General features: G+C 41.9%; 1 protein-coding gene across 2 annotated transcripts in view; it reads left to right on the top strand.

Moving 5' to 3' along the window:
* Positions 1 to 13339, top strand: part of ALPK2 (alpha kinase 2) — a 144065-nt gene extending 130726 nt beyond the window's left edge. For both annotated transcript variants that reach the window (XM_075587205.1, XM_075587214.1), the window contains exons 12-14: positions 1744 to 1804; positions 6779 to 6942; positions 11409 to 13339. In XM_075587205.1, coding sequence (XP_075443320.1) covers positions 1744 to 1804; positions 6779 to 6942; positions 11409 to 11494 — 311 coding nt within the window. In that variant the 3' untranslated portion in view covers positions 11495 to 13339. The remainder of the gene's footprint in view (positions 1 to 1743; positions 1805 to 6778; positions 6943 to 11408) is intronic.
* Positions 13340 to 13901: the final 562 nt, after the last annotated feature.

Below are 13901 nucleotides of genomic sequence, written 5' to 3'. Positions count from 1 at the left end.
CTAGAATGATCTGCTATCAGAAGTATGGTATATTATAGCCCTTATAAAAGTTTTGCACTAGAGCTCAATCTGTTTCCTTACATTTGCACAACTGTTCTGTTCATGTTTGTCATTGGTTTACTCTGCTGTTATTTATTTGTTTAAGATAACGTGTTTTGCTTGTTTTCTCTTAAGAAAATATGTTTTGGAATGATTAGTACGCTATGTATTTGAAAGGTTTACAAACTGTGTGAGTTTTCAATGGATTACGTGTAAAAAAAAAAAAGATAGTTTTAAAGAGTAAAAAGTACTTCTTGATCTATGTCCTGTTTTCTTAAAACTGTCAAACCAATGAAGGTGTGCCAATTCTTCACCACCATGCTAGTGAAACAAGTGTATGATATCCTTATACTCCTCCAGGGGGTGATATTTCCACTACACTCATCTGAATAAACGCCTCTGCTTTTGGACCAGGGAGATTACTCACAGGGTATCAGTCACAGCAATACTTCTCCAGATAGCAACAAAACACAGTGAGACAGAAAGGCAGGAATGCACTTAGACCTTTTCATAGATACAACGTACGTCAATAGGTACACTCCACTCCAGAATATCTTCTCCAGAACAATGAGTACTCAGGAGTTGGGTTACGATTAGGTCATATAATTAGGGCTCACATGTAGAGCTGGGGAGGGGGGGAGGAGGGGGAGGAGGTTGCCTGTTTCTGCTTTATCATTTTAGATTTTATGTTGGCATTATTTTCTCTGTATTGCACCATTTGCAGTTTCTCACAACTTATTGACAGATTTATTACGGACATATAAAGAGGTGCGGAAAAAACTAATTTCCGTGGAATTTCTAAGTTATAATTTTTTTTTTGCTGTTGCTAGTGTTTGGGGTTTTTTCCCCCCACAGCTCATGTTCCACCCTCACTATTTGTTGTTTTATATGCAATTCTGAGGATTTATTTTTTCCACCCTCCATGAAAATTCTCTTATGTTTATCTTTTTAATGTTATCATTCTGCAGTGTATTTGTAATTTTAGAGAAGTTCTGCAAGACATACCCAAAACCCGCAATTGCAATTTCCACAGAAGTCAATGCAACAGATTCCGAATTTCTACAAGAGAGAAAATCTGTCTACAAGTTAAAGATTTTTTTGGTGGAGCTCCAACCACATCAGTTATCACATGTTTTGTTTCCTGCTTCAAAGGATATTTTTACTTTTAATAAGCACAACAACAACAACTGCATCTCCAGTATGCATTCTGAGTAAGAAGGCCAGGCCGCAATGGCTGGTAATGTTGGTTCATAAAACCACAGCCATACCCATGTGAGGATAGGGATTTTATACATGGTCTCTCCTGTCTGTTGTTCTTGGATCCACTACTTACAGTATATTCCTGGTGGGTAAAAAAAGGTGACACGGCGTGCTCATTTGCATGTCATTACCCAGAATCCCTGGCTGCAGTGGAAACACTGTATGCTGGGAGATAATGGGGAAAAGCAGGGTTGCAGACCTGTCTGAGACTATGTGAATGCGCTCACAAGTGGCATTTTTATTTGCAGTATATTCCCGCGAATTCCACAGTTCCACAATTTAAGTAAAGTACCTGTAGCATTAGCGGCGTGTGGAATCTTTACTGTATCAGATCAGTGACAAATATTTATACTGCTTCATGTGCAGGAGAATACCCAGTCAGTCAGTTTTGGTGTCGTTAGTTCTAACAAAATTGTAAAGAAAACTCTTTTGTTTTTTTCCTAGAGCTCTGCGGCTATGAGCTGTATGGAAATGGAGAATTACAAGAGTACAACACTCATAAAGGGTATAATATAAAACCACACTAATAGAAATGTTTCTAATGAGTCATTGCTATGACACTTAATAGACCAATGTGGAGTGCATTAAATTTGCATTAATATGTGTGGATGTTTGGTGTCTAACATTTATATAAATCAGATACTGAGTACTGTAGTTGTACTTACTGTAAGATTGTATTTCTAATAATTCCAATGCCACTTTTAACCCATTATTTGACTACTGTGTTTTATTTATGGTGGGCGCTTTCACTGGTGTTTCGGTTAAAAAAAATAATTGTGTTTTGTTTTACATAGTTACATAGTAGATGAGGTTGAAAAAAGACATAAGTCCATCCTATGTTAAATTTAGACGACAGATACTTTATCCTATATTTGTATTTACAGTATTTTGATCCAGAGGAAGGCAAACAAAAAAAACTCAGTGAAATATCATCCAATGATATCTCATAAGAGGGAAAACAAATTCCTTCCTGTCTCCATATAACGCAATCGGATTATTCCCTGGATCAACATCCTTCCCATGTTTACTTATTTGGTATATCCCTGTATACATTTTCTTTCTAAAAAGATGCACAATCTTTTATTGAAGATATCTGTTGTATCTGCCATCAGTCCCATGGGTAATGCATTCCACATTTTAACTGCCCTTACTATAAATAGCCTTTTCCTTTGTTGCTAGTGAAATCTCCTTTCCTCCAACCTGAAGGGATGGCCCCTAGTCTTGTGTACTGTCCTTGGGATGAATAGTTCTTTTGAAAGCTCCTTGTACTGATCCCGAATATATTTGTATATAGTTATCATATCCCCTCTTACCCCCCTATTTTCTAATGTAGAAGAAATTGGTCTAAAGAAAGACCAAAATATCCAAAGCTCTAAAAACAGTAATAGTGGTGTCACGCTTGAATCAAATGCTGTAATATAAAGACATATGTCCAGTACTTGAAGGGTCTATGATAAAAGTCTGCAACTGCGTTGTTTGTAAGTGCTTTTTTCAAGTGCTTTTTTCAATGTCTCAAGCAAAATGGCAATAAAGGGTTAAATTCAATAACCACTCGTATACAGCAGGCAATGGTTGCTTTACTCACGCAACTTCAGACCGGTAAGACCCAATCAAACCGGAGCGCCGATCCTTCACATTTGGTGGCGGTTCCCCTGCGAAGATCCTGCAGGTAGGTAAGCGTGGCGTCACTCGTTGTAGTATTCACCGGGTGTTGGTCAGGCAATCACGCTGACTCCATGGCACCCTGCGTGATGTCGTCGCCGTCCATATTCGCGTCCTCCTCAGCTCAGGAATCGCCGAAATCCTCCAAGGGGTAGGTTGCTGTACACCAAAGCAGCTGGAGCGGGGCGTGAACAATAAGGCAGGAATGCAAACACAGGGAATGCAAACACAAGATGCGCATATTTGGCAGGATAAAAAATAAGGCTCAAGAAAAATACACAACTGCTTAAAATATGTGCCTGAAAACAATTCTACATATGTAACGAAATCAAAACATGCTATTCGGAAGAGTTATTCGACCACTGGACAGTATGTGGACAGTATGTATGTGACATCATGGAATGGGAGGTAACAGGTACAAAATAATTGTGTCCTCTGTTTTTCCATGTACTTACACTATGATTTTCCAGTCCCATGATGTTCCAGTTACTATTTTTTTAAACACTATGTCCCAGCTTGCTGTGCCTGCCATAATGGCAACATTTAGATTGGGCAAGAGTCCCAGTCATTTGATATAGTGTCTCAGTTTTGTCACATAATTTATTGCCATCAGATGTTATAGGCAGGGTGAGAAGGGAAGCAAACAGGGACTTTGGTCGTATCAGAATAATTTGGGAACCCAGAATGATAGTCTGTAAAAGAATTACATATAATGTATTTACATTATATTATACTGAAGGTAGAAGTGATATCTTTACTGGCTAACTAATGGTTAAAAAGAGTGCAAGCTTTCCGGACCACTCAAGCTCATTTTTCAGGCAGATTTTCCCAAAAGAAGCATGTCACATAACGGGGATGCCTCATGACCAGAGATCCCCAGTCTTTGCACAGAACCTTCAGTCTCTGCTGCCACCAGAGTCCTATACTTGCCCCTTGGGCTTCCCAAGACACAGGTCATGCTAGCCAGACAAGGGAGCTAATAAATATTGGGTTTATTAAGGGATACAACAAAAGACAAAAGTACCAAATGCTCCATCCAATGTGACAAAATACATAGTTAAATACTTTAATGTTAGTATTCCCATGAGTAAGGGTCAGTTAGTTCAGAGGAGCACAATCTTTTTCCCCTGCGCCCCCTTGCCAGCTGTCCCCCTCTCCTTGCGCCCCCCCTGCTTACCTCGACTCAGATGTCCTGGCATCATGACGTCACGTTGCCATGGCAACACAATGTCACATGACCCCCACAGCGTCATTTGCCGCCGCGTTGCCGTGGCGATGCATCACCAGGAGTCGTCTGAAACAAGGTAAGGAGAAGTTTACAGAGACCTTGCAGCTCCCACGGCAGCTTCGGGAAGCGCACGGGGCCTCTGTAAACCCCGCGCAGCGAATCTCGCGCCCCCCTGGGGGGCACAACCCCCACTTTTCGCTTCGCTGATTTAGTTAAACACTTTGGCCAATGCGGTATAAGCCCGCTGCCACGTCACGGCATGACCAGTAAGCAGGTCCTAACACTACCTTAGACAATTCTCATTTACCTCTGCTAGAGGGAGAATGACCTCAATGGGTCTGTCAAGCTCAGGAACATGCCAAAACTTGCTACTTAAAAAGTGGGGTGGGGTGAGATACTCTACTGCTATCCAATGGCCACAGTTAAAACTTCATGGCACACTTCTAAACCTTTCACCATAACAAACGGTACACGCCACGGTTGCCCCTGTCTCCCTTATTATTTTCCATGTGTATCGAAACACTAGCATAAAAAATCTCCCTACAGGCGGACATCACTGGGGTAACCATTGGAGATAGTAATGAAACCATACAAATATAGGTATACTATCTGTCGTCTAAATGTAGCATATGTTGAACTTGATGGATGTACAGTATGTCTTTTTTTCAAATTCTTTTACTATGTAACTATGACACTACATATCCTCGCTCCCAAAACAAAACAGATATATTTAGACCACTGACGACCTTTGAACACCTCTTCTCAAGAGCAGAATACCATAAAGGTATTCAGTACAGTACACTACATTAGCTCTGCATTACCAGCTGCTAGTAATCGGGACTCAACAAGACATCTAACCAAAACGTCATCGATTGGACACGAACCTAGAGGAGGAGGATATATTCGAAAGGGTTGCGAGGTGCTCCACATGCTAATCTATCAGAGAAACAAATATTAATATTAATATCCACGGATGATACTTTACCCCAGCATGCCTTCATTTTTGTCCCTTAACTTATCTCCACCATGCTGGCATAACTGTGGGCATATCGACATATTTAAACACATCTGGTGGTCCTGCCCCCAAATTACCCCATATTGGAGGAAAATTGAGAGACTGATAACTCAGTTTCCTGGCATATTGCCACCCTGGTATATTGGCACATTCCTGATTAAGAAACCCATAGCCCACGTAGACATAAATACAGACACCCTGCTTAAATATATGCTTTTAACTGTCAAAGCGCAGATAACTTGCCACTGGAAACAAGGAAAACCTCCTGCTATCAATATAGTAAAAAATGAAATTAATGATATAATGCTCACGGAGAAACTCACTAGTCTTCAGGAGGGCAAAAATACTAGTTTCCAAAATAGTGGGAGTCATGGAAGTCACATACGACCTGACCTGGCCACCCCAAAGACCTCCCTGCTAAGTAGACAATTTGGGGTAACTGTTATATAATGGAACTTTTGGGGTATCCCTCTGAAAGTGTATCCCTCCCTTTGAATGTATGAATGTACATATAAAGTATTACCATACTACCCTGGCACTACGAGGGCATCCCCATCGCAGGCATATAAAACCGGATGCAAACCCCAGTGATCATAGCTCTCTGCTGAGACAGGTTCGGGGTTAACCCCTTCACGTCCCAAACCACCTAAATCAGAGCTGTGCCACTGCTTTCACGTGTTTAAGCACCACATGTCACTGTTTTTAAACATAATTATAATAAAGGGTACACAAATACACGGACAAACCCCTGGTGCCTAACATTAACCCTGTGAACCCTGCTGAGAATGGACAGGATTCACCTTTATTTTGGAAGCCCTGCTGCCCATTTTGTCCCAGCATGTCACAAATATACAAGATTTACATCCTAGTAAGAAGACGGGACATACAGATGGTAATTAGTATGACACAAAAAGTGACATACTGTAGCAGTGCAAAAAATGAAATGTAAATGGGTCGGGAATTAGATCCGTTTAGTTCTTTCACTTTGATACAAACCCCTTTTGTGTTGCTAAAGTGGGATTGCACCTTTAATGTATTCAATGTTATTTTGTTTTGCGGATGTTTGCAAATTGCCTACAACAGGGGCAAATGACGCCGTGGGGTCGTGTGACGTAACGTCACGTGACCCGCGGCGTCATTTGACATCACGTTAGCGTGGCAACCGTGACGTCACATGACCCCGCGGCATCATTTGACCCCGCGTTGCCATGGTAATGCGTCATGGAGCCGGCTGAACCCCGGTAAGTAGAGGTTGCAGAGGCCTCGCGCGGTCTCCCGGCATTTAATTCAAATACTTGGGGGGAGAGCGCAGGACCTCTGCAACTGCCCGTGCCCCCCCAAAATAATCTAGCGCCCCCTGGGGGTCGCACCCCCCAGTTTGCGCACCGCTGGCCTACAGTACAATTATTTATTTATAAAATGTGTTACCAGGAAGTAATACATTGAGTTACCGAGATAGTCTGCGGTTTGGAATGTTTTTCTTTTGTTGTTTTACTTGCTGCATTATTTTCAGTAGCCTAACTCCACCGGGTGCTGTAATGTGTCCGTCTTACTTTTGCCTCTGCCAAATACAGCAGCTGCAGCATGAGGATCTCTTGCTACTGCCTAATAATCCTCCTTAACCACAGACGAAGAGAGCAGATGTCCAGCAGGGGTCTAGGGACACATTTTTTAAAGTTGGATAACATTATAAGGATAGTGAAATGTTGGAACATTCTCAAAATGCTAAGCTGCATGGGTAAGCCAAACTGCACTATAAGTATACAAAGATTCTCTAAGTCTTTCTCTTTCAGCTTCCCCTAACAGGCAAAATGCACAGACATCAGGGGTTATTCATAATGATAGGGCTGGCGGCAATGGGAGTGTCCGTGCAATTATGCCCGGATTGGTACTGTCACAGTTTAATGAATAACCCACCGTTGCCTAGAGAAAAGGGCGCAAAACCTGCAGAAATGTGGCATTATCGTTATAGAGACTTTAGAACGGTTGCGGCCATCTCCAGTCCTCCAGGGCCACCATCAGGCCAGGTTTAAGGGTATCCCTGCTTCAGCACAGGTGGCGCAGTCATTCTGAATGAGACACTGATTGAGCCACCTGCGCTGAAGCAGGGATATCCTTAAAAACTGACCTGTTGGTGGGCCTTGAGGACTGGAGTTGGCCGCCTCTGCTTTAGAAGCACAGCCTAAGTCGGGGCTACATAAACTAAGAGAGAATACCTGTACTACTGTAATTCCCATTTCTAACCAAAGCATTATTTTCAACTACTGCAAAAAAACACAAAATGAAAGCAAGGGATATATATAGTAAGCATTGCTAGTATCTGCAACAGACGAGTTAAATTATTAACAGACTGAATAAATTGTAATGTATAATATACGCTATAATGTATGTGCATTCAAACAGAAAGAAGTAAGATCACAGTTTCTCTGTGTTTCTATACCAAAAATAAGATATATATTTTTTAAATGCTGCAAAGTATTATTGTGCTATAAATTAAAATCTTTGCCCTTAGAAATAAGAAGTAAAACCAGTAAATGTTAAGATGCTGTTAGCCATATTGGTTGATATTTTAAATATTTTTTTCTTATTGAAATACAGAAATCCATTATCTTTGAGTAATTGAATGTTCAGCACTGTTATTCCTGCAGGTTTATCTGTAATCTAGATTTTCTTCCATGTCAATATTAAAGTAATTGAAAAGTGCCAGGTTACAGTAGCCTACCCTCTGCCTGCTTCCCCTTTGTGCATAAATATTACATCACCAGCCTTTTCTAAAAAGCACATAAAAGCTTATGCAGTATATTAAATGGTACCAGGTCTACTAATGTATTAACATTATATCAATTACCATATCAGATTATTAAATATCCAAGAGTTCATGTCAATAACCTGGAAAACATTAAGAACTAAATGCATATCAACACATAGACTTTCCCTATCACCAAGATCACGCATGCACTTGCATGTACTGTATTTTATTAATCTCTCACTTCATAGGAAGTTTTTCAGTCTTTTCACAAATATATATATATATTTTAAATCTATTGTGCTATTGTCCCTTATATGTATTATCTTACCCAATATTTAATATAAACATTACAGAGGCTCAAACACCCTCAGGAAATTCTTAAAACATGTTTCTATAAAGTGATGTATTATGGAGGTAATAGTATCCACGCTCTCCATCCGAGACAATTCTTCCAGGACAATTATTCAGATCGACAAATCCCTGTATGTATAAAATGACCAAGAGAAAAAGGACATACTGTTAACTATTTAATACTAAACATTCATAAACAGTAAATTAAATGCTCTTACAAGATGCCAGGTCAAACAAGCAGTAGGTGTTACTTAAACCAGGACACCCGTGCCATTAAAACGACTCCTTAGCTTTGCTTGTCCCTCAACCAGCTGGATTGATATCCAATGCACTGAAAGGATGCTTGCGCACTGCGTCCCTCCAGGTCTCGACCTCAGCTGTATCGGCAAAGTCTTCAAGAAGAACCCCCGAGGAAGCTGACGGAACGGTGAAACGCGTAGGGTTTTACATCTTTAATTGGGACTGTGAGCCTGCCGTACTTTCTGCTGGTGTTCCGCATTTGCAATTGGAACGGTGAGCTTGCTGTACTTTGGGTTGGCCGCCACTTTTGAAGACTTTGCCAATACAGCTGAGCTCGGGACCTGGAGGGACGCAGTGCGCAAGCGTCATTTCAGTGTATCGGATACTAGCCGGCTGTGGAACAAGCAGAGCTACAGAGTAGTTTTGAAAAGTGCGGATGTCCTAGTTTAAACAACACCCACTGCTTGTTTAACCTGGCATCTTGTAAGTGTGTTTCATTTACTGTGTATGCGTGTTTAGCATTAAATAGTTGACACTATGGGGCCTATTCTAGTAGCCTCGATAACCCACTTATCGAGGCTTTTGAGCAGTCACCGCACAACAAAATGTCGTAGCTATTCAGAAAGCCATGATAAGTGCACAGCGATAGCATTTAATTGCCATTTTTGACACTCGCCCAAACACGCCGTGCGTGTGCAGCGACGAGCCCCAAGTTGCAATTTTTGGAAAATCGTGCAATCCTAGTAGCCTCGATAATCTCATCGGGGCCTTAGATTTGCGATTATAACCCTGCGATCGCTGGCGAGATATGCGCAGGGAGAGGCGGCTCTCTCTGTGCAGCTCTCTATGCAGCTGGGCCAGATCGCAGCAGATCCACCGGTGAGAACTTTTGAGAGAGGCTGAGAGGCTGCTCATCGTACAGTTTGGGCATTTTCCTATCTCATGGCTTCAGAGTCATTCTGAATACCGTGATAACTCAACTGACAAAATCTCCGGAGGTAACATGCCAAACTTGCGATGTAGCAGCGACTTCATCAAGGCTACTAGAATAGGCCCCTGAGTCTTTTTTATCTTGATAATTTTTCACCTAAGGGAATTTGGCGATCTGAACATTGTCCTGGAAGGATTGACATGGTTGGAGAGCCTGGATAGTATTACCTTTATAATAAATCACGTTATAGAAGCACGTTCTAAGAATTTCCTGAGGGTGTTTGCGCCTCTGTAACTATTATATTCCTATTGGATGGATAAAGATAAAGGACGTCTGGCTTACTCAGATGCTAATGAGCTGTTAACCTAACATCGCAGATCCTCCTTCGTTCCTGTTAGCGCATGGAAATAACGCTACGACAATTAGGTCACGCCAAAACCCGCCGTTACTCACATCCAGAACATGACTATCATCGCATTATTTCAGGGAATATCCTACAAGGGAAAAGGAACATAAAGTCTAGATAAAGGGAATGGTGCTCAACTGGTTAGACCCTCCTAAGCAAATGATGCAACATAAGGATTACCACTGGGACGGACTTCAATGGGGTTAGGTAGGCACCTGAGGTAGTGGTGAATATACATTTGAGCATATATGGCTATAGTGCTAGAAAATGGTTATTCTAAGGCAAAATCAAGGACTGTATAATGAGTATATGAATCCAATGCCACTACTTAAAACCTCCCCGGTGTGTGCCTGTTGTCCTCCTAAGGTCCCTGCCAGTCCCAGCGTGCAGTCCATGGGTTGAAGCCAGAAGTTCGTGTTGTGTAGACGGAGCACTGAACCAGGCAAAAATCACTCGGTGACCCCGTAATAAATCGCAGTTTTATTGAAGTCTCATGGACAAACAAGTGCGCACTCCAACATGTTTCGCGCTCCCCAGCGCTTTATCAAGGTGTATACAAGGTCTAGACACCTTGATAAATCACTGGGGAGCACGTAACATGTTGGTGTGCATACTTGTTTGTCTATGAGACTTCAATAAAACTATGATTTTTTACGGGGCCACCAAGTGATTTTTGCCTGGTTCAGTGCTCCGTCTACACAACGCAAACTACAAGGAAAAATGTCATGTCTTAAGTGCTAACCACATGAGTGTACTGAGTGTAGGACAGGGGTGTCAAACTCATTTCATATCAGGGGCCTGATTAGATTTCATTGTACTTCATTCGGGCCGTACGTACCATGCATTTCAAACGTCACATGGTAGTATGGTTGTATGGTTGATGCCAGCATTAAGCATAAAGGAGCAACAATAACATCACTAATATAACTAAGAAGAAGAAGAAGAACTCTTGCTTAATAAATACTCTGGTACCTACTTTATTTACTTTTACTGCTACTGCTGTTCCTGACACCTGGCACATCTACATGATGTTCTCACCTGCTTCTCCTCTACATGTTCCCTGCTCCCCCCATCTCTCACCTGCTTCTCCTCTACATGTTTCCCCACCTCCCCCCACATCTCACACTCTCCCCCACCTCTCTCTCTCTATCACAGTCTCCCCCACCCTCCTCTCTCTCTCTCTCATACACTCTTCTCTCTGTCTCACACTCTCCCCGCCCTCTCCCTCTCACACTTTCCTCCACCCCTCTTTCTCTCTTACACATTTTCCCCACTCCTGTCTCTTTCACACTACCCCGCCCCTCTCACACTCCCTCCACCCCTCTCTCACACTCCCCCTTCACTCTCTCTTACCCCCTCTGTTTTAACACCCTCCCATCTCTGTTTTTACACCACCACCTCCCTCCATTTTTACACCCTCTGTTTTTACATCACCACCCACCCTTCATTTTAACACCCCCCGCCTGTTCTCCATTTATACACTCCCTTTCCTCCATTTTTAAACCCCTCTCTTACCCTGACTATCAGTATGCACAGAGCAGAGAGAACACATGGTTGCTGGAGCAGGATCACAGCTATGGCAAGCCTCGCAATACTTCCTGCTGAAGAGGTAAGCAGCCAGCTCTACACAATAAATCTCCCGGGAACTGCCACCCCATACAGGACATCTGGTCCTGCGCTGCTGGCTGGACGCAAGTGCGGGCTTTCTGTTTCACACTCCTGGTGTAGGACTTAATCCTTTTATTACATGTGTCATACAAAGATATATATGATGGAACATATTAATGGCAGAAACACAACAACTGATCCATCTGATATTGTGTTAATTTCATGTAATAAAATGTACTATGGTTTTAATGATTAAAGGGATTGAAGTATATGTTTGTGTAGCCTACATATAATATTGAGTATGTGTACATGTCTTTATTTATATAGCGCCATTTATATACACACAGTAGCGCTTCACAGCCGTAATACACAACATAATATTATAACACATAATGGGAATAAGCGCTTGAGATGTAAAAGTAACAAAAAGGAGTCCCTGCCCCAAAGATCCTACAATCTAAGTGGTAAGTAGGAAGAACATACAGAGACAGTAGAAAGGTGTTCTGATAAGTGTGTCAGCATGGGGCCAAGGTTGATGTATGAGATGTATAGTGTCAGCCATGGAGCAACCCATATGCTTCATTAAAGAGGTGGGATTTAAGATGTGTCTTAAAGGTGGATAGAGAGGTGCTAGTCGGATATTGAGAGGAAAGAGGTGTGGGGAAGTCAGTGAGAAAGGTTTAAGGCGAGAGAGGGGTTAAGATACAAAAGGGGGTAGAGAGAAGACTTCCTTGAGCAGAACGCAAGAGTCGGGATGGTGAATAGCGAGATATTAGGGCTGAGATGTAAGGAGGAGCAGAAGAGTTTAAGCTTTAAAAGTGTGGAGGAAATTGTGTGTGTAATGCGGGAATTGATAGGAAGCCAGGAGAGGGATTTCACAGGAGAGACGCTGAGACAGATTTAGGAGAGAGTAAAGTGATTCTATTACAATCTGAATGAATCCCTTTTTTACATTTAGAGCAAGTTACAAACATGCGTACTGGTTAAGCACTGTGTTTGCTGAGGCTAGGGTGGATTCCGTTTTTATTGGATCCTTCACAATGAAGGAGGCAATATCAATATCTGCTGCTTCTGGGATCAGTGTATGCAATTTGTGGATCCAGAAGGTCTCCCTCTGAGCAAGTTTTAGACTTCTATCACCCCATCTCCAATCTACACTCACATGTTCTATAGCTGTAGAGTAAAGTCCATTCGGATTGAACCCATGAAAAATGTCGTCACACTGTGGGTTATGACATGTTTCTTTATATTACCTACATTTTCCAAATTTCGTATCCGTAGTGGTCATATGGTTTTACCCACATGCTGTAGATCAGAGGTGCGCAAACTGGGGGGGCGCGGCGGTTGCAGAGGCCCCGCGCTCTTCCCTAAGGCATTTAAATGAAATGTCGGGGGACCGGGCGAGGTCTCTGCAACGTCACTTAACGTGATTCAGTCAGCTTTGGTGACGCGGTGTCAAATGACATGTGTCAAATGTGATGTCACATGACCCCGCAGCGTCATTTGACGCTTCAGAGCAGGTAAGAGGGGGTGTGAGCTGGGAGGGAGAGCTAGCAGGGGGCACAGGGCAAGACGTTTACGCACCTCTGCTGTAGAACAAAGGGACATTCTAGTAAATAGACTGTTTGATCTATTTTGCAGTTATGTTTTCTAATTTTAAAACGATCGCCAGTGGTATGAGATTTAAAACGTAATTTCTCTAATGAGCCAAAGGTACATGAAGCTTTACACGAAAAACATTTAGAAAACCCATTTTGTATTTTCAACCAACACTCTACCTTGTCTTTCCTAATACTGAAAGTGCTTGGAGCTCATTTTTCTTTTAAATTGGGTTCCCCCTTTAAAAAATGATTTGAGTAATCTGACAAAGAATCTCCTAATAAAATTTCATTTTTTTTTTAACATTTTGAAATTATTTTTGATGCCTCTGTTATATTGAGTAATAAACGTGGCCTGGAAGTCTTGTTCTTGTGGCTTTATGGTTTTAATGGCTAGAAGTTCTTCTCTATTCAGTTGGCTAGACTTGATCAGCGCCTGATTTACTAAATTATCATCATTCTAGTTCTACAAATGTTTCCTTAAGTATTTCTGCTTGAGATAAAAAAACTTATTTTGATCACTTTCGCTTTATTCTACTTAATGTAGCTGTCAATAAGGGATGTTAGAAATCCATCTTGCATGGTGGCAACTAGATTTAAGGATTTCATTGTTAATATCCACAAACTTGAAAAGAGTTTTGGTATTAATAGTATCCCTTCTATATGTAACCCTCCCTGCCTGGCTCCTAGGAAGTTTACATTGGATAGTCTATATATTTGGTTTCCTCAATGTATTAGGCTACGGCCAGGGTGAAGGGAAGAGCGGAGCGGGCGAGCTGGCGCTCATGCGCAGTGACGTCACGCGCATGTAAGC

This window comes from Ascaphus truei, chromosome 1 (genome assembly GCF_040206685.1).
Source record: "Ascaphus truei isolate aAscTru1 chromosome 1, aAscTru1.hap1, whole genome shotgun sequence".
In the NCBI taxonomy this organism is placed as follows: Eukaryota; Metazoa; Chordata; class Amphibia; order Anura; family Ascaphidae; genus Ascaphus; species Ascaphus truei.
Note: the sequence above shows the minus strand (reverse complement) of the source record. Positions and strands in the feature narration are given on the sequence as shown.